The 22,915-nt window shown below is 41.5% G+C and overlaps 1 protein-coding gene across 4 annotated transcripts in view; it reads right to left on the bottom strand.

Annotated features, from left to right (window-relative positions):
• The window catches only part of EEA1 (early endosome antigen 1), a 74,892-nt gene extending 52,646 nt beyond the window's left edge, over positions 1-22,246 (bottom strand). For 2 of the 4 annotated variants that reach the window (XM_061454605.1, XM_061454603.1), the window contains exon 1: positions 2,040-2,169. Coding sequence is in view for 2 of the 4 variants with exons in the window: in XM_061454601.1 (XP_061310585.1) it covers positions 2,040-2,167; positions 10,693-10,815; positions 13,703-13,795; positions 22,072-22,095 (368 nt within the window). In the remaining 2 variants the exon portion in view is untranslated. Of the gene's footprint in view, positions 1-2,039; positions 2,170-10,692; positions 10,816-13,702; positions 13,796-22,071 lie in introns of those variants that run through there. The other 2 variants (XM_061454601.1, XM_061454602.1) reach the window with 2 other exon arrangements.
• Between the last annotated feature and the right edge of the window lie 669 nt (positions 22,247-22,915).

The raw sequence follows: 22,915 nt of genomic DNA, 5'->3' as shown, positions 1-22,915 counted from the left end.
TCTTGTTTTGCAGCAGCAGCTGGGAGAGAAGGCAGCTATCCACAGGCAAGGGCCCATCCATGCATGAAGACCAGACCTCTGCTAACGCTGGCTCTAACTGGCTTGCCAGCTCTGTACAATACTGGGAAGATACGGATCTTCACTAGGATAACAACAGAAATAGGTCACTCTCCACGCTTTTTTCTCAGCAAAGAACCACCCTCTCTTGAGTTAGTGACGTAAATATCTGTATTTCTTTCAATGCAATTATTATTTTGGGTCACATTTCTACTAGTGACAAAACATTTGAACCATTTACTTCTCAGCGTCAACAGAAGCCAGCTCCATTTAGCAGGTGACCACCTGTGTGGTCATGCAGTGTGTACCTCTGCTGCTGAATGATGCCACAGGTAGCTGCTCACTTGGACACTGCTGTGTACAAACCCAGAGAGTCTGGGAAGCTGCAACAATACAGGAGCATGGACTATCATTTACAGTAGTCCAAAATAATCACTGAACAGAAAAAGAACTAGCAAGAAGCAAAAGAAAACCTATGTAAATTTTACCCCTAAGAAAAAGCTTCCCAGACCAACACAGGCCAACTGCTCAGTTAAACTTTTCTGGAGAATGTTTCGCATTATCTGTTCCTGCTATCTGATGTGTTTCCTAGGAATATACTTAACAACACAGTTCTGACCAAACAGTTAAATAAAATAAATCAGAGAAGATTTCTGAAGATCAGCATGGAGTTTCTGGAAGACAGAAGGAGAATTAGTGAGAAAAACAGAAACTTCTCAGATTTACAAATAACTAGGCAACACAAAAACCTATTTAGGCAAATACTGATTGCTGTAATCACCCAATAAGAAAGCTAAATACCCAGGGACAAAAATCATGCTTCTTCTCTATTTTCAGAGTTACTCTCCCCACCCTCAAGAGATGAAATTTCAGCTCTATGCTAGAAATTAGGAGGAATCTCTATTTTTTTCTGCCATATTCCTAAAAATCACTCCAGTCTGTAACATCACATTACTATCTGCATGAGAAAGAGGTGACTTAATTAACAATATAAACATCTGCATCTGGTTTTCATAGAATCATAGAATGGTTAGGGTCAAAAAGGACTTTAAGATTATCTAACTCCAACCCACTTGCCAAGGGCAAGGATGACACACTAGGTCATGTCACCCATGGCTCTGTCCAACCTGGCCTTGAACACTGCCAGGGATGCAGCATTCACAACCTCCCTGGGCAACCCATTCCAGTGCCTCACCACCCTCACAGAAAAGAACTTCTTCCTTATATCTAACCTGAACTTCCCCTATTTAAGTTTAAATCCATTACCCCTTGTCCTTTCACTACAGTCCCTAATGAAGAGTCCCTCCCCAGCATCCCTATAGGCCCCCTTCAGATACTGGAAGGCTGCTATGAGGTCTCCACGCAGCCTTCTCTTCTCCAGGCTGAACAGCCCCAACTTCCTCAGCCTCTCTTCATATGGGAGGTGCTCCAGTCCACTGATCAGACTCATGGCCCTCCTCTGGACTTGTTCCAACAGTTCCATGTCCTTTTTATGTTGAGGACACCAGAACTGCACACAACACTCCAGGTGAGGTCTCACAAGAGCAGAGGAGAGTGGCAGGATCACCTCCTTCGACCTGCTGGTCACGTTCCTTTTGATGCAGCCCAGGATACGGTTGGCTTTCTGGGCTGCAAGCATACTGCTGGCTCATGTTGATTTTCTCATCGACCAACACCCCCAAGTTCTTCTCCACAGGGCTGCTCTAAATCACTTCTCTGCCCAATCTGTAGCTGTGCCTGGGATTGCCCCGACTCAGGTGTAGGAGCTTGCTCTTGTCTTTGTTGAACTTAATTTATTTTCATTTATTGTCAGATTGATGTCATGCAATGTAATTTCAAGCTAGTTTTTAACTGTAGCTGGAAATGGGGCATGAATATTTAAATACTGGACTACATAATTACAAATTAATACAGCATTCAGTGTAACTAGAAGCAGCTCAACACTGACACAAAAACACATGCACAAATGAGTACTGCTTCACCTTTCTGGTGACAGATGACCTTCCCCTCCATGAGTTGAATCAATGCCAGAATTATGAACTGCTTCATAGTGCTTGAACAGCTCTTCAGCTGATCCATGAGATTTCATACAGAGAGGACAAATAAAGCCCTATTATAAAAAGGAAAACAAAAACAAAGAGAGGTGAGAAGTAAACTTTTATTTTTTCCATCTTATTTTTACATAGAATTGTAAATTTTGTTTGTGTACCTAAAACATACCAGATACAATCATTAAATTCATACCAATTATTTCATGCTCCAATAACAATTTTGGCAATTAAAATCCTAGAAAATGCCTACAAAATTCATATTCCATTATTCAGTAGGGTTTTCCCCCAACAGCATTACATACTAGCAACAGAACCTTTATTTAGAAAAATTAAAAGTGATTTCAAAAAGTCTGCACTACAATTTCTTCCTCCCCCCAAGAAAAGAATTTTCAATACAATCTGATTCTTCCTTCAAAAAGGAGGTAGGGTTTGGAGTTTGGTCTTAAAAAACAAGATACAAAAGTCCACTCTAAGAATTCAACAACCAAACACTTAACTCATATACATGTGCGTGTGCCAAAATGGCTACAGAAAATGTGTTAAACTACTGGGTTTCCAGTAATGTCTATCTGATATGATTAGCATATGATGGCAGCAACAGTCATTCTGAGCACAAGAACCAGAGGGAGATCCCCGGCAAACAGCAACAGCAATGAAGAATAGGAGGGGCCAAAAAGCAAGTGATTTATTTTTCCTAGCAGAAAGCAGACAAATTCATACAATGACAGCACAACAGCATCCTTTTAGGATGAATCGCTACTAAGCAGTTCTCAGTGGTATATTTAGTTTCCCAGTGATGGGAAGGTCTCCTGTTCACAGAGAAAAACAAGTGCTCCTCATAGCATGAGTAAGTGCATGTAGAAAGAACAAGTGTAGAAAATTGCACTGGCCGCTCCTTCCTTCTGCTCTTTATTTCTTTCCATTTAAAGGGCAAAATCTGTTTCTTTCGCTGGGTTTGTTTACTCTGTTTCGGGTTGTTTTGGTTGGTTGGTTGGGGTTTTTTTGTGGTGGGGTGGAACGAGGAGCTCTGGAGAAGGGGAAAGAATAGATTATATGTGCAATTAGCCCAAAGCAACAGCAATCATTCATCTCAGCTACTAGACAAAGCCAGCCCAGGATTTCCTAGGCAGGTGGATCTGAAGACAGTTGCTTGAAGAATGAGGGGCCAGAGGCAGAGCAGAGCTGCCAAGCCAAGGGAACGTGCTGCAGCTGAGAGGCCACAGAGTTGACTGGAGCTCTGGGGGACAGACCTGCTGTCAGCAGCAGAGGGGGGAAACATGGACAAAACCTTCTCTTTATGGTAGAAACCCTTTTCCTCTCACTCAGGCTGGGATTAAAAGTGCATCACTCACCAGCCCAAGCTACTCCGCTGGCACTATCATGATCATGGCTGGCCTCACTTTTGCGAGATGTGGCACTGTTGAAGTCAGCACTGGGTTATGGCTCTCACAGACACCCTTACTCTAGCTGAGCTTTTCCTAGAGGTCTGATGCACAAGGTTTAAGAGAGTAAGATGTCATCCTGCTGCAATGGGGCATCATCACCATGGAAAATGTCACCCTTCCTGTGCAGAGCTGCGGTGGGCAGAAACACTGGGTCCTACAGCTTCAGGCACCACCACTTGCACATCAGAGCATTACATTGCACAGACACAGTACCCTACTGCATCTTACAGCCTGTTAGTATTCAGATGTTAACTCTGATGTCAGCAGCACTAACTCAGTCCTCTTCAGAGGAAAAAAACTAGAATCATCAGGATCTTCCTGGGCACCAGAAAGCAACAGACACAAGTGTACAGGCTTCCTGGGCCTGCAACTATTAGCCCTAAGTGACAATTCAGGAACTTGGGTTGATGGGTCTCTTCTTTTATCTCTTAAAAAAATAAATAAATAAATAAACACAGACATAAAAATATCTCTCTCAGCATCATCTTGAGATGAATTTTGAAAAGATATGCAAAAAGTGTATTTTACTACTCTAAAGACAAATGTGTGAGAAGAAGGATGAGGGGAAGAAATGTGATAGCTCAAGATGTTTAAATCTTGTAAGCATTTCTGTTGGTTTGCAGGAATTTGTATCAAGTGCAAGCTACTCCTATATCAAGACCATGCCTGCCCTGGACAAAGAATAGATTGCACAGTTACCTCCATGAATGTAACACTGGTCACTGTAACTTGAGGGAGCTGAGATGTCCTTTCCAGTAAGCCTATACTTGGCTCCCTTAACTAACAGACTCCTTTACAGAAGAAGCAATGACAGTAGCATTCTCATATTTGAAGAAGGAAGTTAACACATAAAACATGCACAGTTATACTTTTCAAAAGGCTGTGTTTGCCAAGAGACACTCCGTAGGTTTCCTTTTACAGTGCATTTAGGAATTACTTTGCATAAAGCACAGGCACAGAGAAGTGAAAGACATTTCATATTCTCCATTTAATAAAAGTAAAGACACCACTTATAGCCCCCTGCAGTGCTGCACTGTAAGTCATAGTTTCCTAACTAATGTTCTACTTTGGCTTTATCTTTTGCTTTACACAGGTAGAAAAGAGCCTAAAAAAAAAAAAAAAAAAATATAGTGATGACTAGCTAGGTTTTGCTTTTACAAATAGGAAGCTTTTCACCAGGAAATGACAATTTATAGAACCCAAAGCTTTTTGCACATGCCTGTCAGTTAATGGAAAACAAAAATAAGACCACAACCACCACATGCAGAAGTTTTTAGCACGAAAGGGTTCTTAAGATCACCACAGAATTTCTAAAACAAGACAGAGCTAGAACAATAAAACAGGAGTCCAAACCAAAACCCCACACACATGCACAGACAAGCCACTAGGAGTCAGCACACAATTTGCAGCTCAAAATAGCCCCTGGTGGTCAAGGCATGCCGACGAGAACGAGAGGCACACTAAACTTCAAATCCCACTGTTCTGACCCAAAGGAAGCGGTTCTCATTCAGATGGATGCCTGTGAAACATGCCTTTTACCAAGCACCTCCACAGCACCATGCTGTCCATGGTGGGATAGGCCTTCCTCGGTGCAAAGACTCCAAAACACACCAGTTCTGCAGGCAAGTGTCTTGCCTCAATTTGGAGTTATAATGACAAATCTCACCAAAGCTCTTGGACTCCGTAAAAGCACTTGCCTTTCTCAAGACAGACTTATGAATAAGCCTCTAGAAGATATTTGTAGCTACTTTTTCTGTCTAATAGCTAAGATTTACTTTCAGGCCTGATAAAGATAAGCTTCTCTCTCTTAAAGGCACACAAGGTAAATGATTCCTTTCAAGTAACATTAATATTTGTACAAATCATTAATACAGTATTCTTTGGGAAGTATGCCAGGATGCTAAAAGCAACGTTGGAAGGAAAGCCTTGCCAAAAGAACTACCATATTTATTTTTATTGTACCAATATAATTTACAGGGCTATTAACTGTTGGGAGAACTTTGGCCTCCCACATCAAAAAACTGCCCAGGGAGACCATGGGCACAGACCACAGGCACGAAGAACACAACCAGACCAACTGCAGGCTACCATAGAACCATTCTAATCCTCAACTATTTATAAAAGACTCAGAATTAGTTTACATAACAGAAAAATTGCTGTATAGAACTGAATGGATTCTGTTTCTCTTGCTTCTTCTTGTATTACTCTGTAGAATTGAGGAGTGTTGGGCAGGGTGCAAAAATGTATTTCTAAAAATTTCAGCCTTCTCAGAATATTGTCTTATTTGCAATGTTTTTTCCCTCACTGTTCTAATCTAATGAATTTGTGTAGTATGATGACACTTTGAAAAGCAGCATTTTCCTTACTCACTAGCAAAGACTGAAGGTTTTCAAAGATATTCCCTCAACAGGCCAAAGGCTCTTGCCTGAGGTTTAAAAAAATAACCATTTACACAAAGGTTTCCACTCCCCAGTCACTGCCAATGCAGAGCTACTTAACAGAGTTAACAGAGCAAGAAGCTAACCAGCTGACCTAACAATTGTGTGTAATATATACACATATGTCACCATAGCAGCTCCCTGGGCTCCATCATCAATAAGCTTGAGACACCTATGAATACATGCTTTAAATTTGTCTTTATCTGCCAACTGCTCTTTTTCCCCCCAGCTTTAATTAAATGGTCTTTGTAAAGTTACTATGAAGTCTAAGCAATTATGACTGAAAGCACAGCTTACTTTACCTGAAGCTCCCTCTTCACAAATTAAAACTTGAGTTATCTGGCAGAAAGATGACAACACTTCTTGTAGGGCAGTCCCATGGGCAAAACAGGATGGAATTCAGATTTACTCATGTAGTTGGAGTTCAAGAAAACAGGCATGCTATTTAAGTTTGAAAGTAACAGCCATAGCTACCCAGTTTCCTTAGCATTTTCTTGAAATATCTGATGACTATGTAGTTTATTCTCCAATCCCATTTTAATACTGCATAGAACTGAATAAGTGGTTCCATTTAGACTGCTACAATTGCTGCTGATCTACAGCTGTATGTGGTAGAAAGACATATAGCACGGGTAGCATACACAGAGCTAGATTTGCTAATACAAACAGAGCTTCTTCAACATCTTGAATTTTTATGCCAGCAATTATGTCATGAGTCAAGCTTAAGGAACCAAAGAACTTTGTTGTTTTCCACTGTGAAGTCAATTTTATTCCACAAATACTCTTATTGGAAAAATATTTAAGTACTGTGGTGAATAAAAAAAATTAAAAAAGCCGACAAAAAAAAAACAAAAAAACCAAACAACCAAACCGCACAGAATTTTACTATAAATGATACTTCTACCATACGGAAAAAATTACTATTCTACCATACAGATGTGATAGGACAACTTAGCCCAATCCCGTATGCACTTTAATATGCCTGACATTCACATGAACATGCTTTAAGTTTAAATAAATTAGAGTTTCTGGGATTCATCTTTGACCTTTCAGAAATCCTGGACCGGCACTCAAGCCCCCAGTGAGCCGCATGAACAAAATGCAAGCCTAGATTCAAGTAAAGGGCTGTAACACCTTCCAGCCATGACCTATACTTGCCACACTTATATTAACAACTCTTTAACAGCTATATTGGTACAATAAGCTATATGCTGTGAATAGGCTTTATGCTGTGAATAAAGTCCAGTGTGCTTAAAAACTGAAAGTAAGTTCAAGAGCTGTATGACATGTTCACATGATCAGAGGCATACACACTCTTCTGGAGTTAATTTTGGGTTTCGCGTGTCATGAATATTTTGAAAAATTCTAAATTTACCATTCATGTTTTTTCCACTGCAGGTGAACCTTCGCAACCTTCCCTGACACAAGACAGAATCATAGAATGGTTTGGGTTGGATGGGACCTTGAAGGTCTAAACTAAAACTCAGACACCCTCCAGTTACACAGTGATTTAAAGGCTGAAATACTTTACACAACAGAAGATTAGGAACTGTATCTACTTAGGGTCAGAGGACAGAAACATAATAATGTTTCAGAGCCAAAAGATGTATCAAGTAGCTTCTAAGTTTTCTTTCTCAAATATACACCAAACCAATTAACTGAATCCTCAGGAAGTCCTCAGAGGCAAATTAAACTGCTTAGAGAGCAAGTGCAAGACCACATTTCATCATTTATTTCAGAAGACTTATACCAATTTAAAAAAAAAAAAAAATCACAATGTATTTTAAGCTAAAGAATAACTAAACTAGGTCAGCCCCTTTATATATTGTTAAAAGGAAAACGAAGTTGACATTTTTTTCCATGCCTTCCACCAGAAAAAAAACCTTTCCTCTGTGTTTACATTAACAGTAAGATAGCAGCTTCCTCTGACATTACCTCTATATTTAATCATTACAAAAGTAGTAATTTAATCATTAGAAATCATTAGAAAAAAAAGGTCATGTTTTCTATAATTAAGACCTGCAGTACATTTCAATTTTACAAGTATTTAACTTTCCAGACAAAAAGATAAAAAAGGTGTTTTGCTACAGTTTATTTTACACCAGACTGCAGACTCAACATCTTCCCAGAAAAGAACCTGGATTCTTCCTGAGTAGAACCAACATAATTTCTAGTTCAGTTCTCTCCTGGTTTTATTGCTATTGATGAGTAAGACTGTAATTCTGTCACAGCCTACATGACTACAACCTTGTCACAAATTAGGAATTCTAATCCAGTGGACTATTTCTTAAAGGAAAGTCACAATACATGACCAAGTCAAATCAAACCAGCATCTCTAATTACTGCATTCTCTTTGTATCATTCAGATGTCGTAGCAAATTAATGTACTAATATAGCTCAAACAGTGATTTTTGCTCCTCTGCAAAGCAGGAAAGCACCACTGAGGTGAAAACAGCCAACAACATCTAATTTGAGAAGCAACTGAAAAAGAATAAAATATCAGCATTAAAGCACTGACATGATGTTCTGCGCAAAACCAGTCAATCACATTTCAAGGGAATCCATAAAAACAGAAGATGCAATATGCCAACTGACATCTAGGCAACCTGGCTACAAAAAGCCTATTCAGAAAACATCAGGGTCTTATCTTGCTTGTATTAGCTAAGAAATACGTATTTACTAAACATCTGGAAAAATATGAAGACTACCCTAAAGAACTGCGCAAATAAATCGCCTTACATTTAACCTTGCTATAGATAAGACAATAGATATTAACAGCTACTATATTCTAAACACTGCAGGAGTACCATACAGTGGGGTTTTTTTGGAAGCCTCAGGAGAAACCAGAAAGGGAAAACTGAAACTAAGCCTAACTGACTCACTGTTTAGATGTCCTGAGTGTCCAGAGACAGTCAGGAAAAGCTGGACACAGTTTAGAAAAGTGCGATTCCTTTAGGAAATGAAAACAAAACAGAAGACGACACACAACTTATGCTAGCAACACCACTGTATACATAAAAGCTGGGGAACAATGTCGCTATTTGGGAATGTGGTGATGTGTGTAACTTCTATACAACATTTGTTTGAACAAGTTGGCTATATATGCACAGAGACACTTGCCAATGCTTTGGTGGCTGTTCCTGCAGCGGAATAAGCCTTTGTTTAAAGTTTCATCAGTGCTAGGTGTAAGCCCTAGTTTAAAAATGAGGGCTGCAAAGAGAGCTGTTTAAGAGAAAGTCTATAAATAAGGCTGTACAGTAGTTAGGATCCTTTCCCACAATAGGGCATCAGGCGCCTTCAGAAACTGCCAGCGTGGACATCCATAACTGAAGAATAAGACCAACTTTCACTGTACAGAGGTCAGACAGGAGGGAAGAGCAAGGAGAACAGCAGGGTGAATGACCTGACTTACTAAAATTTTCATCAGTAGGGAGGAGTGGAAGACAGGTTAGTGAAGAAAATTACTATCAAAATTAACAGCAAGGTACTAATGCTTTGACACAAAGTAACAGTTTTTCAGGTCTCACAAAGTGTGAGCAAACACTGGCCTTGCAACATATTCTATCTCCATGCCTGAGGAGAATGCAATGACAAAAAAACCTGAATTCAGGAGCGTCTTGAGCATTGTTTCCAAGAAAATGTATTTGAACTTTTCACAGTAGTATCCACAAGCAATAGAAAGCAAAACACCAATTTATGCAAGACAAACTCAGCAATGTTTCATATGTCTGCTACCTAAGATGACACTAATAACATTATATGGCTATTATAACGCTGTCCCAGAAATGCCAAAGATGGAATGAAGGGTGATGACCTGCCTGTGTTGCTGTTTCAACAGTGCGCTTACTGCAAATACATACTATCCTTTTCTATCAACAAATACAAACCATCAGCTTCTCAGTAGTGAAGTATTTCAAACTTTACATACTAGCATGGATGATATACATTAACAGACCTCCCCACTTTGTTAGTGTTTCTAACATGCTGATACAATAAAAGACCAACGTCTTTGTTTCTCACCTCTTCCAGATACTTACCGAATCACTGTACCAAGTAACACAACTTTAGCAACGGGAAACAGCAACAGCTAGTAACAACTGAATTTGCATTTTATGTGCTACACTAAATCCACAAGTTTTCTCAAGTTAAAATTGCAATCAGCTATTTACAAGTAAAAAGAACTGACAAGTAACTGATTATGGAAAAACAACACCTCAAAATGGGCAAGAACCCACAGACTTAATGAAACTATGTTAAACACAACCCAGCTTAAATACAAGAGTACGTTCTTCAGGTAACCAAACCACCTCTGATGGCTCATATCCCAAAATCTACCTTTATCATCTCATCAGGAATGACACAGTCTGTCAGGGGTAAGTCACAGCTTATTCAAGTAAGGTGTTTGCATTGTGACCAGATAATAAAGAATACATATTCAAAAGGAATACACTGGTGACTGCAAGTATTCCAGTACCACAAATGCCTCATGTGATAGACAACTGCAAATCAGAAAGCTAGATATAGATTAATTCTTCTGCTGAATGTATACTTTGGAATCATGCATAAGAGGTCAAATTATGTTTCAGCAAAGAATCAAAAGAAACAATTTTAAAAGCTGACACCCAAGCGAGGAGAAAAGATGTATGTTCATTTAAAGCAGCCCATTACCAAAGCTATTGAAACAAAACAAACAAGACCCACAGTAATAGCTCGGAGGTCACGAGGCTCCTGTCTTCCTTCTGTTCCAGTGTGCTCATTCTGGTAATGTTCAGACAGATCAGTAGGAGTTACATACACTTTCATACATAGTGGACAGATGAAGCCCTGTGAAATGTATATTTGTTTTTAAGAAACTAATAAAGACAAAAAAGCAGATTTGGAATCAAACACTGTTCAAATTCTTACGCTGAAAGTTCTCTACAATCGTCAAAGTAAGGTCTGTTTCCCTTTTGAAAGGGTAGTTTTTTCAAAACACATCTGAATATCATGGAGAAGGCAAGAAGGAACAGTTATTAAGAACATGAAAATAAACAAATCTAAATCACACTGTAAAAGCTAGCACCGTGCTGCATACTATGTGTTTTCCAGGCACTCCTGGTACCCCTTTCATGTGACAGAGGAATAAACTGCATAATGAGGTGTGAATGGACCGCTACCATGCATCAGGTCAGATCCCCCACAGTTTTCCATAAGGGTGTTCAGATGTTTCACAGGGAGAGGCAAGGATGGTGTGGTGAGATTGAAGAAATACTCCTGTAAATTAATAAGCAAGGTTGCAGCAGCAGGATAGGTCCAAGTACCAGCACGCCTGTATGCCTGCCTGGCTGTCATGCTCATATAGGGAAAATTATGCACCTTCCTTGGTAGGATTTAAAAAAAAAAAAACAAACTCTGCATACTCACCCAAGATTTACCAAAACTACAATTTAAATTGGCAGACACATGCTACATGCTTAAACACCTAGAGAAAGTAGGCAGGAGAGTAAAGTGCTCTGATGCCTGCACCTCCATGGCAGAGCACTAGAGAGGAAGTTAGAACAGACTTTAACACAACCCTCCATGGATGCATGGTGAAGCTAAGGCCCCTTACAAAAAAGGATGTCTGTGGCAAACCTGTCCAGCTCATGCAGCCACATTACACTAATGAAAGTGTAAGCATGCTTGTGAGTTCACTTTTAGCATGGAATATTTAACAACCCTGTAATGCAGAGAGTGTTGCACTGGGACCTAAGCTACAAAAGGTAGGATAGGCTCAAACATTTCCTCCTTGGGCAGACTGCAGTGAATAAATTATATCTCTAGACTTGATTACAGGTCTATGTGTGATCTGAAACTGACATGGCCACAGGCTGGACTAAAATAGATTTTTACCTCTCCTTGAGCAAGGAACAGTTTGAATTCAGAATTCCCCACTCATACTATAATTCTCAAAAATCAGGAACCAGGCTTGAGGAGGTAGAAAACGTAAGAATCTGCACAGATTTAATAATTATTCTCCATCTGAATCTTGCAGCAATGCAAATTAGGAAATCTAGCCAAGAAACCAGAGTGCAAACAACTTAGCTGGATTTCTGTCTACATAATACTGAAGAACCAGGTGGCAACATAACAGTAAAACAGAGAGCAAACATTCTGCAGAGTCCCACTGTGGTGCTCCTGGAGAGAAGCTCTCAGAGGCCACATCTCAGGCCAGCTGCACAGGAAAAGGAAGACCAACAGAAAGGCTCGAGTTGCATGCTGCAACCCATGAACCTTAGGAGAGTAAAAATCCATCACCAGCTTCAGAGCTCAGCTTGAAGCAGATTTTGAAATCATATGCTAAGCAGAACACCCCACTTGTAACTAATGTAACAGATGGTAGAATTATTGACAACTAACAGATAGTCTTTCACGTTATACAGTATCAACCAAAAGTGACACAGCAGCCTTTGGTCTCACCAAGTTTCGACTCAGTAGCAAGGAAAACCAATGGTGCAACAGCGCAGGAACACCACTGCTGTGAAAACTCATCCTATACTAAGAAAATACTACTACATTAGTATTGAGGTACCTTGTGACACCCACTAGCTGCACAGTCAGTGATACTGCACTCATACTTTCAGAACTGTGCCATTTTAGACAAACTGTGGAAAGAAGCAATTACCTCATTGCATGTTTTTATGCCTTAATTAACTACAGAAGTAATGAAATTTTAGTCTACAATTCAAGAATATTTGTTTGCTTCAGGGACAGTGTAAACATGAATGTGAGACAGAGCTGGACTCACAAATGCATGACTTGTGCAACATGCAACAAAATATTAAGGGATGTCTGATTATACTGACTACAATAATGCTTCAAGAAATAAGCAGATATGCAGATGGAAGGCAATTATGATTTTAAAACAGCACAGTGAAAGTTTCTCCTATTTCTTATCACAGAAGACATTGGAGTATTTATATCACCATATACTTTATTCCATGCCAGAAAAGGCACTTTGCTCCCTTTAATGCTGTAATAGGAGTAATGAACCTTGCACTGCATTTGCATGCTAAGCTTGAAACATTTTCAAGCTAGGTAATCAGGCTACATTAGCACAAACTAGCTTCAACAGCCAGTGAAGTCAGTTTGCATTTTTCAGAGTTAATATTTGACAACACTGTAAATCCAAAGACATTGTAATATGGGATTGAAGCAAGGACAACAGCTTATTCTGCTGGTTAAGTATGGCAATCAGCACATAAAAATGGATAGGGTAGCTTTATGCACCAACACCAAACAAAACCCAACACATTTGATGTTTCATAAGGAGGAGTAGATTTCCTGTACACATTATAGTGCAGCAGAAGCAAGGTGAAAAAAGAGTACAGGTGTGATAAAATGTTAAAGCTTGGTTTTTTTGGAACTCTCATAAAATATTTACTAACGAGGAGTCTTAAACTTATGTCTCATTTCTTTGAATTTTAATAATTCATCTCTAGGATTATAGGAATTATTGCTTGCAACCATTTAGATAGGTAAGCCTAATTGACATTTACATATAAATATGGTCTAGCCTTCCTTTTTCTTTTACTTAAATAACAACCAATTCTTATAAGGTAACACTTCTAAGTATTTATTTAGTACAGCTGTTATTTAGGTAGGGCATCAAAAGTTACTCCCAACAGCTTCATGGACCAGAGAAACAGCACCCCAGGTTTAAGACTCCAGTCTCACGTACGGTGCACAGTACCTCAGAGGAGCCTTCACTGTTCACGTCCACGGCATTTCCTGGTGTGGCAGATGAATCTGAATCAGAGCTCTGAGATCCACCCCTACCAGGAGTCTGAAACAGAGGGAGGAGAAAAAAAAAATAAAATGAGTGTCTACAGAGTACTTAATAAAGCATGATATGCATGCAAAGGCTTCTCTTCTACTTGCTGGAATACAGAAGTATTTTCCCTCCACAAGAGCAATGACGTGAACAAGCTGACAGACAATGATATAATTTTCAGTGCAACACTTCAACAAAAGCTTTTATCCAAGGTTCTTCACACATCAAAATACAAGCAGATACCACAAGCAAAGGCCAGGATTTTAAACTACTTCCCCCTCATGAACGCTCAACACAAAACAAAGAAGTAAAATTCTTCCCTTGTATTACTGACTAATGTTAAATTACGTTTCTGTATTCTAACAGAAAAACACTAGAAATTACAATCTAAACAGTTTCAGAAGTAGTAAACTAGTATCATACTACTTACTTGACAACTTATTTACAATCTGAACACACCTTTAAGTATTTGAAAGACGGAAAACTGAAGAGTGAGGACTGTGCTAATACAATACGCATGCAAGAAGGTACACTGCCTTGATTTGGAAATATAAAAATACATATTCTGTTAAACAGAAAGCCAACCTCTAAAAAAACCTCCTCTGAATATGCTGAAAATGAAACAGTATTTGAAACTACAGAGAAAATAAGCAAATAATTTGAAATACTACATAATTCAAAATCTGGATAGATGAATCGCAGCTTATAATGCTTATTTAACTATAACTTTGATTTAAACTTGATTTAACTTCTCTTACTCATCTCCAGAACACTATTGATTGACCAATGGCAGAAAACCTAGTAGTCTCAAAGGAAACACAAATAAAGAAATTAACCTAACCCTGATATGCAATCCTAGTTTCAACAAAAGTTTATTATCCAATTCCATGATGACAACTGCAAATGGGATGAAGTAATGCTACTGCTGTAGCTTAGCACATCTGGAAACACTTGCAATGTTATAAAGAATTTTCTAACTTAATATAGGGGTATCAAAGATACAGAATTTTAACTATATAGGTTGAAATCTACAGAGACGGACAGAAGTAGATAGTTTTCATTTCTAGATCCTGGTGTCTCCAAAATAGGATTTCGTTTTGAATTTTCATGCTCAAATATATCCTTTTTTTCCCCTACACAAATCAACTATATAACCTTTTATAAGATATCTGTAGCATGCGAGCTTTTCCATTCTTTGAAGATTTTCCTGCTTTGTTTTGTAAAGAAAGTTCTATTTCCAACTTTCATAAAGATAACTTTTTATGACTAATTAAATAAAAATATGTAATAAAAGGGCCAAGTTTACTGATTAAGGGACTTAATTGCCATAAAGATACAGTTCAATTTTAGAAACGCTCCAAAGACTGGCCAAAGGGAAGTGAGGAGGAGTGAAGCAGCAAGCTATTGGAGCTGACAACAGTGAGAGGACTCTCTCCTCATTCCAGCCTTCTCTGAGGTTATCAGCTAAGTGATGAACATATGCTAGTTCTCCTACTCCCATGCCTTTTTTTATTGTAGCTGGTTTATGTTTCTAAAGAAAGTAAGAACACCATAGTTTCCTTCTAGTACAGCATATCAAAGCAGTAGGCAAGGTGATGCAAGGTTACCAAGTTAATAATAAGAGAGGCAAAAAAGGTGTAAGCAAAGAATACAATGCACATGCAAAGCACATAAAAATGAGGGCATCAATCAGTATTTCTCCTCCAGATCACTGATACAGACAGTAAACAAGGCACATCCTAGCATGGACCATGGGTGTATGCTCATCAAGTTTTCATGACATCAAACTGGGAGGACCAGTTGACACATTCAGGGATAGGGCTGTCATTCAGTAGATCCAGACAGACTGCGGGAATGGGCCAACAGGAACCTCATGCAATTGAAAAGGGACAAACAAAGAGCCCTGTGCCTGGGAGGCAAACCCCTGGCTGAAACACAAGCCTCTGCCAAAAAACACCCAGGGCTCATATCAGTTAGCAAGCAGAGTGCTGAGGCAGCAGAGAGGACCACCAGCACCCTGGGTTGTAGTAACAGGAGCCCAGCCAACTGATCAAGCGAAGCGATCACTCCACCACTGGCCAGCACCCATGGGGCAACATCAAGATACTGCATCCAGTCTTGGCTCTCCCAGTCCAGGGCTGATATTGACAAAACAGAGTAAGTTCAGCAGAAGGCAATAAAGGGAGCTGGAGCACCTGCCCTGTGGGAGAGGCTGAGGGAACAGGGCTGGCTCAGTCTCAGCTCTGGGAGGGCTCAACAGCAGCCCCACCACCATCTGTGAGGAGGTCATCAAAGGGAGAAAACCAGGCTGCTCCCAGCAACACACAGTGGGAGGACACTACACAAAAACTGAAACAAGACTGGTCCCACTGGATGTAAGGAAAAGCTATTCCACAATGAAGCCAGGCCTGAACAGTCTGCTCCTGACCTCTTGAGCTGGTCCAGCTCACAGCAGGAGCTCAAGCTAGAGAGTTCCTGAGTTCCCTTTCTGCCCAGATTGTTCTGTGATCTCTGAAGTGCTGCCCTGAGGAAACACACATCCCACAAGAGAGCTCTGAAGCACAAGTTTAGTAACTCCATAAATGAAGTTATGGATTGTGTGCATTGACAGTTGGAAGAATAATACCTAAAGCGATTGGTAAGGTATAGCCAAGTTTCTCAGTAAGACAGGGAAGTTTAACTATTGCATCTAATGTTATAAACCGTTTTCTTCAGTTTATATAGTTCAGAAGTTCCTTTCCATGCAACCCATAAACCACAGTCATGCAACCCAGATCTAAGTCTCACTTGTGAATCCATTTTGTGCAAAAACAAAGAATCCAAAGAAGATGTACTATCTATATGAGGGAAGATGGCCAGGTGTCAAAGTTTTCTTCCATAAAGGAGTTGAACTTTACAATATAAGAATCAATTTCTCATTGAGATGAATTTTTTAAAAGGCTTTAGAAAACTGAACATAATAAAAAGGCTTTTGTATGGAAGTTAGCTATGGTAGCTGTTTTATTCTAGAAAGCCTGAGAACTTGGACCCCTCTCTGTCCCAGCATCTATACCTGCAAGTAGAAATGTCATGTTATAAATGGAGGAAGTGTCAGCACTAATGGATATGAACTTCCTTATGTAGCCTTGGACAGAAAGGTACAAAAGCAGAGGGAGAACTTTAACAAAACTCAATAGCCTGGACAATGGCAGTAAGAGACAGTCCAACCATCTCTTTAGACGGGCAGCATATACCTCCACTTTTGCAATACTCGAGCGTATACATAACTAATGAATCAATTCATCCCAAACCTAAGAATCTTCTGCAACAATTAACACAATATTTTCTTCACCTTATAACTTCTTATACTCTACTATGCATTGTTAATCACCTATCACATTCCACCCCAGAGCTATTTCGCAATGAGATTTGCATATTAAGTCCTGCTAGTTCCAGCACCATAAATTGGAGATTATTACAACCTCCAGGATGAAAGCTTTTATATTAGAAGCACAGTATTATTAGTATGTAGTTGATTAAAGTATTTGCATTATGAAACACTTCAGACATGCTATAATCATGCTAAAAGGCACCGCACAGCATATCCTACAACACAGAATATATATAACAGAAATTATTATACAGTACCTGCTAAAACCCTTTTAACTTTAAAAAAAGCAATGCACTCTCTTTAAAAGAAAAATGCTGGTGGCATTTCCTGGTGAGTGGCATGCACAGGGAAGAAGGGTGGGAAGGAAAGGGGTCATTAAGTAACTTTCAGGATCAGGAGAATCACCCCATAGCATCCATTTGCAAAGTAACACAGACTAGCAAGAAAAAATTATTACAAATTTGAAAGAATGCTATGGAAACCAAGACCATAAATGCAATTAACTTATCTTTCAGAGCTGTAACATAGTTTAAACTTACTCCAACAGCCAAATGATTGGGGGATTGGTAATATTGATCATTCAAATAGGTTCACAAACATGTTGAAGCTTGGCTCCCAGACCACTGTTATATCACACTCCATTTAAAAAGAAAATTTTAAAAATCACACCATATTAAACAACTCAGACTTCATGAACTAAGGAAAGGCTCAGAATGATGCTCTGTTTTCAGTTGGACTATACAGGGGAGCAAAAGAATGAGTTATGAATCCCATAGGCAAAGTAAATTTTCACACAGGTTTCTGTATATGTATCTTTACAAAATTAACATTTAACCTTTAAAGCCATAGCTGGAGTTTAAAGACTGATGCAAAATTAGTCTTTCACTCAGTGTATTTCTTTTCTAGTTGTCAGTTCTATTTGCTTACTCTGCAGAGAGGCATGTTTCTACTCCTAGCACTACAGCTGTAGAAGTAATACGCTAAACTTCATGATGTTCTGTTTTCTCAAATCTGCAAGCGAATAAAAGGAAACATCATTAACAACTAAAAGGATGACAATGATTGCAGCTTATTTTCTGCAAATTATATAATGAATGAGTTGAGCTAATGCATTAAAATGAGTATAAATATGGATCGCTACCATGTCATTTTGCATCATCATTTACCTGTCTATTGCTATGCTTCATTCAGTTATGATACTCTATTCAGCAGTTTTAAATTCAGAATAATTGAAACCTTTGAAAAATATGTTAAGCCTTGAGAAAGTCTAAACAAATAGAGATTTATACAGTTTTCCTAACACAGATTTAAATACTACAGGAGGGCCCACACATATTAAGGTCGTGAAGCTACAGACAAGATGCAAGAATAGGAAGATAAGAAGGCCAAAGCTCTTGTTATCAAACAACTCTCAGTGATAGAAACAGAGTACAGTGAATCAGTACTATCACTTAATTCTAAAGAAGTGCAACACTGTTTCATGACTCCGTAAAATGAAATGACTCCTGACTTCATAAGGCATGAAACCTTTCTTTCCCAACGCACCATCAGTTACAGGGAAGCAGGCCTTGTACCTAGGAAGAAGTACACATGCTCCCTTCAACCCCACAGGAAGGTCATAAGCACAGCTGCACTTCAGCATCCACCTAAGCAAATAAGCTCTCTAGCAAGTCCTGCAGTTATAAACATAAAATTATAGGTAAGGCATGAGATGCAATGCATCCTGGGCAAGTAAATATCTCCACTGCCGAGTCTGGAGTCAGAGAAAAGGTGACTGTACTACCCAAGCTACAGAGTTGCCTCCAAAGCCCTATTCTCCACCTAGAACCCAAGATCTCATGACCAAGCACTCAAGCATTGCTAGAAACAGAGCAATGGGACCTTATCACCCAAACATAGGAGTCACTAACAGGCGCAGACAGCCAGTTTAACACACTGAAGACAAAAACTAGTGTAAACAGCAGTCAAACTGGCCCAACAGTTGAATCCTTCACTACAAAACACCAGCCATGGGAAGAAGGCTCAGAAGGTCAAGTATCCTTCTTCCACCAGCTGAAAATAAATGCCTCCTTATTACAAAAAGTGGGATTTTTTTCTTTTCTTTTTTTTTTTTTAAGTTTTTTTATCTTGCAAATGTAAGAAGTGAAATCTCCTCTAACAGATCAGAGGCAACAGCCACTGCCCTGCCAGCAGATGAACAAAGGAGAGGTGACACAATGGCCACAAAGGGCCTTCACAGTTGAACACAATAAAGAATAGGCAGCTCTCTAAAAAATACCCTGACAAATATCATAATATCTTGGCAGTAACGTTTGTGTCTCAGACATTCCACAAAGGTGTCTTTTGGGAAAGACAACCTTTTTCTAGATCAGCATGACGAACCATGCACAGAACTGAGAAGTGGCAAGAATGAATGAACAGGGGTTTTACAGTGCAAACGTACAGAACAGATGGATCCCCAGGATGTCACACAGAAAACACACATAACATTTAGAAACAGCTTGCAGGGAAAGGACCTAAACTGAAGACCTAGCTGAAGACAGCATGGAGATACTAAATTCAAATACTAAATGAGCAATGTTCAGTAGTGACAAGTATATAACACTTTCTATTTTGAAAATATGCCATTCAAAGTGACCGTGAAGGTGCTTTTAAAAACACAAATCAACACATGGATGAAATAAAAAGGTGATCAAGGCACAGAAGCAGTATAAAAGAGAAATATCTGATGTTTTAAAAATTCAGGATTCAGAATTTCAAATAAGAGACAAGAACTATAAACAGTATCTTTGTAGCTTGATGGCCAGCTGAGTTATAAATAAAAAAAGAACGTAACAATTGGTGGGTTTTAACCATACTTCCATAACTCAAGTTATATCACCAATAATGACTAGCCATCCACCCAGAAAGGACAGCACTACCTATAATCAAATAATATACCCAATACATATACAAGAAACTATGTTTCAGTGACTGGAAGGTGGGTTTCTTTTGCCATTTACATTAATGATGCCCTGCCCAAGAAAAGGGTCAAGAGGTGGTTCCTCGGCCTTCAAGCTATTGCCGCAGAGATGTGAAAGATTTTAATACATAATTTTTAATTTGCTCTTTATGAACAAATTTGACAGCAATCTAAGGCTCACTGTTAACACCAAATACATCAGAAGTCTTTTTCATACTTTGCCAACCACAGACTGTAAGTCAGAAAGGTATGTATGAGGTTGTACATTTCTAAAAGCCCTTTTAGCAAGAGGTATTTCCTTAAAAGCATAGTTATTTACACCAATTAAAACACTGACACCTTTAAAAATCTCGGCATTTCTCTGTTTTGGGGCAGGAAGAAGTCTGTTTTGCCTTTCTTGGTTATTAGTTCTGCTGTAACCCTGTAATTTTTGGGAGCGACTAGGGAACAGTTTTTTCTTTAAACTTTTCAGAGAAGATGCCCATTTCTAACACATGAAAACTTTCACACTGACTTTAATTTTTTATAGGAAGTGTTCAGCTGAAATTATATTTAGAGGCAAATTTCCTCTGGCACTGTATCGAGCTTCCTCCTCTATCAAAGAAGCTTTCTTTGATGGCCTGTTACTCCTCAGAATCAATAAACACCCAGTTAAAAGCTGCCAATATTTAATTAGGTCCACACTAAGTTTCCCAGCTTGTTAGCAGGGCTTCCCATCAAACTTCAGGAAGGAAGTTCTTCCTGTAAACACAAAGCTCCAAATAGACCAAAAGCGCTCTTCACCTGCTTAGGGTCTATGACCAAAAAACATCGTGAGGCACACTTTACACTGAGAAAGTTGGCGGTATGCATACTGATGTACTTTCTTCCCCTCTTGTTAACTTTCATTCTTGTAGCAATGCTTCCTTGCATGGCAGGTGAAGAAAGCATGCCACGGTTTCCGATAAAACACCCTTCCACAGACGTGCTACACGGACAGCATGCTTTGAAAGAAACACTTGAAAGACACGTCAGATAAAACACGCTGGTTTCCCCTTCCCGTGAGCGCCTTCTGCATGGCACGGTGCGGAATTCGAAGCGCTGCCTTCCCACCGCCGCCGTGACTCAACCCTTTTGGGTGCATCCTTCAGCCGAGAGCCAGAGACGGACTCCCCGAGCCATGATGACTGACACCGGCCCTTCCCTTTACCATCACCTCTCCGACGTCTTCCACCGGAGCCACCAGCGAACTTCAAGGCGACTAGTACCGCCGCAGCGATACGCGAGGATTTGGGATAGAAGGGCTTCATAAACGAGTGTCACAAGTTGGCTTTACACAGCAGGCAGAGCTGCCGGAAAAGCCGGTTCCTAACATAAGGGACACCGCTGGCCGGTGGCTGCCGGAATGGCTTTCGGCGTTGGAAGCTCGTTTGCCTGCTGGTCATGGGGCAATCACCCCAGGTCACCGCGGCGGATCTCCCCAGGCGGGGCTTCACTGAACATGCCCGAAGCGCGGCCAGCCCGGAGCCGCCGCGACGAGCGAAGGTGGCGGGAGAGGCGCCGCCGCACTGCAAGAAAGAGCCACGCCGGGGCAGGGCCGCCCCCCGCCCCACCGGTAGGCCCCTCGCCCGACCCGGGGGACCCACCCGCTGCCGGCACCCCCGCGCAGCCCGGGGGACGCGCACAGCGGGCCCGGCCCACACCGTCGGGGCTCGGGCCGTCCCCCGCTTCGCGGCGAGGAGGAGGCGGCGGAGAAGCCCACGGCCCTGCAGCCGTCACGGGCCTATCACCTCCGCAGCGCCGTAGGACGGGAGAGGACGAACCGGGCCGAGCCGGTGACTCCGGCCCCGCCGCGGGGAGCCCAGCCCCGAGCGCTGCCGGCACCAGGAAGTGGCACCTCCCCGCCACGCCACGCCACGACAGGGCAGGGCACGCCGCCCTTACCGCCGCCAACCGGGGAAGGTCTCGCTGCCTTACCCGCTGCAGAATTCGCCTTAACATGGTGGCAGAGCCTGGATGTCGCCGGGCGGCCGCGGCCAGGCCGAGGGGGAAGCTGCGGGGCCCCGCACAGCACCGCCCTCGGCCCGCAGGATCCCGGCACGGCCCGCTCGCCCCGTGACAGCCGCCGCGGAGGCGGGGCAGCCTCCTCACCGCCCCGCCCCGGGGAGGGACGGGCACGGGGGACCGGGGTTGTCACCGCCCACCCGCGGGGAGCGGAACGGGAGTAGGGAAAACGGGTGAAAAAGGGCCGGAGCTGCCGGGCGGAGGATTCCAGGTCGGCGGGGCTGATCATAGGGATGGGGTGGCTGTGGCGGCGCAGCGTCTGCGCCTCTCTCTGTTCCGCGGGGCCCGGGCCAGACTCCTTCCATGAGCGGCGGGCCCATCACCGCGGCTGTCGGTGCGCCTCCTGTTTTCCGCCGGTGTCTGTGGCACCCGGGACGCGGCCCGGTTGCCAAAGGAGAAGCGGAGAGGGCGGTGTCACCCCTCCTGCCCTCGCCCGCTGCCCGCTCGCCCTGCAGAGCCCGCGCAGGCCGCCGGTGAGGGAGCAGCCGCGTTCACGGTCCGCCGCAGCACAGCCTCGCCCTCAGAGGCTGCCGCGGCAGCTGCAGAGCCCCTCGCAGCAGTGATTGCTCCGGAATCGGGTCCTGGGCAGGGGAAGGAAACGAGCTGTAGATTAAACTTGCAGGTGAGGCCTCCCGCGTGAGGCAGAGCGCAAACGCAGCTCCGCGTTACTTTGCTGGTCGTGAGGTATTGAAAGCGCTCAGGAATGCACGTTAGAGTACGGCTGAAACATACTGATTTGCATAGTGAACTGGAAATT

Source organism: Pezoporus flaviventris, unplaced genomic scaffold, assembly GCF_033815535.1.
Source record: "Pezoporus flaviventris isolate CSIRO_AGI_PZ_B2104156 unplaced genomic scaffold, CSIRO_AGI_Pfla_v1 ptg000016l, whole genome shotgun sequence".
NCBI classification, from domain to species: Eukaryota; Metazoa; Chordata; class Aves; order Psittaciformes; family Psittacidae; genus Pezoporus; species Pezoporus flaviventris.
Note: the sequence above shows the minus strand (reverse complement) of the source record. Positions and strands in the feature narration are given on the sequence as shown.